Source organism: Solanum dulcamara, chromosome 10, assembly GCF_947179165.1.
Source record: "Solanum dulcamara chromosome 10, daSolDulc1.2, whole genome shotgun sequence".
Taxonomy (NCBI): domain Eukaryota; kingdom Viridiplantae; phylum Streptophyta; class Magnoliopsida; order Solanales; family Solanaceae; genus Solanum; species Solanum dulcamara.
Window position 1 is genome coordinate 6485635 of NC_077246.1, and position 2186 is coordinate 6487820.

A 2186-nucleotide genomic window follows, 5' to 3' on the forward strand; every position below is an offset into this window, starting at 1 on the left:
ATGAGCTTACCAGCTCCATCGATGTTTCTAATTAAATGAAAGAAATTGCTGGGAAACCTCTATAACCAATCTCATAAATACTTGTTCTTTCAATTATTTGAAATCTTAACTAATAGCCATTTCATTGGGATCTGTCATGGTTGACTGTGACTGTATAAATCTACCCAAAGGGAAAATTAGAAAGAAAAAAAAGAGAGAGAGAGAAGGACAATGTTTCTATTACATCAATTCAATATTTCAAAATTTAAATTTAGATATATTTAAAAATTATACAAAATATATTATAAAATGTAATTCTTCAAATGCCGATATCATATTAAAATACAAAAGATATTTAATTTAAGAAATGTCTTACCACTTGCCAATATATAAAAGTTAAATCCCTAAAAATATAATACTCCCTTGGTCCCAATTTATTCTATGATTTTATAGTCTTTTTTCACATTCTTAAATTTCCCGACCAATCAAATTAAAGTGAATAAAACGAAATGGGGTAAATAATCGTATATAAGTTAATTTAGTAACCTAACAAGTAACAACAATAAATATTGATAGTGTTGACAATATATATATATATATATATATATATGAATGAAAATATTTGTGAAATAATCACTGAACATTTTTTAGTGATTAATTCCAATAAAAAAATAATGATTTTTTAATAAAAACTCCAATACCGATATCGAATACTGAATGAAAAAACAAAAAAATACCATATTATATGAAAAGTCAATACATAAGCAGTATAAAATTCATAGTGAAGTACCTAAATAAATAATGAAAACCTCAATTGTTGACTTTGTTAACAGTTTTTTTAAAAAAAAATAATTAGAAAGTCTATACAAATTATCAGTTGAAATATGGAGAGGCAATTATTGTCTCCCAATTTTTAAGAAAGGAGACAATGGAGGTAATCGCTATTGTGTTGACTGTGTTGTTTTCTGTGTTTTTCGTAACTTACAATTTGTTATGCTGCCTGTGTACCGGTCGAGGAGGAGGTAGGATGAAGCAGCCACCAAAAAAGATCACCACTAGCATCGGTAGCCATGCCACACGTGATGGGAATATGGTTGTTTTGGCTAGAGAGGGTGGTGTGGTAGTTGGCACGGCTACAGCTAGTGGTGTCATGACTAAGGACAATAAACGTGATCGTGATAATAATATTAGTGGTGGTAGTGGAGCTGCGGCAGTTGGAGGTGTTAATGGGACGGATAATTCGGGTACGAACCACGGGTGTTGTTGTGGCGGTGGTGATAGTGGTGGTGGTGGTTGCGGTGGTTGTGGGGGATGTGGAGGTTAGTTAGCCATTTTATAGAGTTGTCATGGTTGATAATTGTAAGATGTAATGCACATTTGCTTTTTCCTTTTCTTTGTAATTTTAATTTCTTTCCTTTTGTTGTTTCGTTTTTTTTTTTAATGTTATTTCTCTTATGTTTGTGTAAATGGTTAACGGTAAAAATGGATTTGAGTTGTGATACCAGTCACTAATACTTATATCAGAGAATAAATTATCTATATCATAAGTTAAAAAGTTTTGTATGTATTCTCAAATAGATTTACATGTTTAAAACTCCTGCATATTTTCTCAGTCGAGTTTGTCGTATGGCTTTTACCTAGTACAGTTTAACTCTTCAATATTATTTACAAGCTACTACATTACTGGAGCGAGATTTACCCAATGTGCATTCAAAATATCGGCCTTCACGTCCCCTTGTTAACCAAAAAAAAAAAAGGCTGTCCAAAGTAAATTTCAAGAAAGTCAACTACGACTCAAACTCAAGTTGGATTAATATTCCCAAATCAAATTCTTGTGCAAACACATGCCTTCATTCATAAACCAATTAACCAATCAATAATATATAACACGCAAAAGTCGTCTTGAAGTTCTTGCCAATTTAAAGTTCTTGTTTTGTGTTCGTCTTAATTACTACATGCAATCACATTTTTTTTTATTTCTCTGCTCTGAACTATTCTTATCATATTCTTGTACAAATACAGTTTTTTTTTATCATCTTGAATTTTGTTGAAGCATAAATTCCTTGTAATTACACGTCTTAATTTTTCCTATTTTTGTGGGGTCGGGTAGAAATTATTACGATGGATGAATCTATTATGGTACTATGTGTGGTCCTAGGTGTGTTTGTGGCATTTGTTGTGTCTTTTATTTGTTGTACATTTTGTTG

At 31.1% G+C, this 2186-nt stretch overlaps 1 protein-coding gene across 1 annotated transcript; it reads left to right on the plus strand.

Annotated features, from left to right (window-relative positions):
* The first annotated feature begins 907 nt into the window (after positions 1-907).
* Positions 908-1393, plus strand: LOC129871750 (uncharacterized). The gene has a single exon (XM_055946732.1). It carries the CDS (start codon positions 908-910, stop codon positions 1301-1303), a length of 396 nt encoding a protein of 131 aa, XP_055802707.1. The 3' UTR covers positions 1304-1393.
* Positions 1394-2186: the final 793 nt, after the last annotated feature.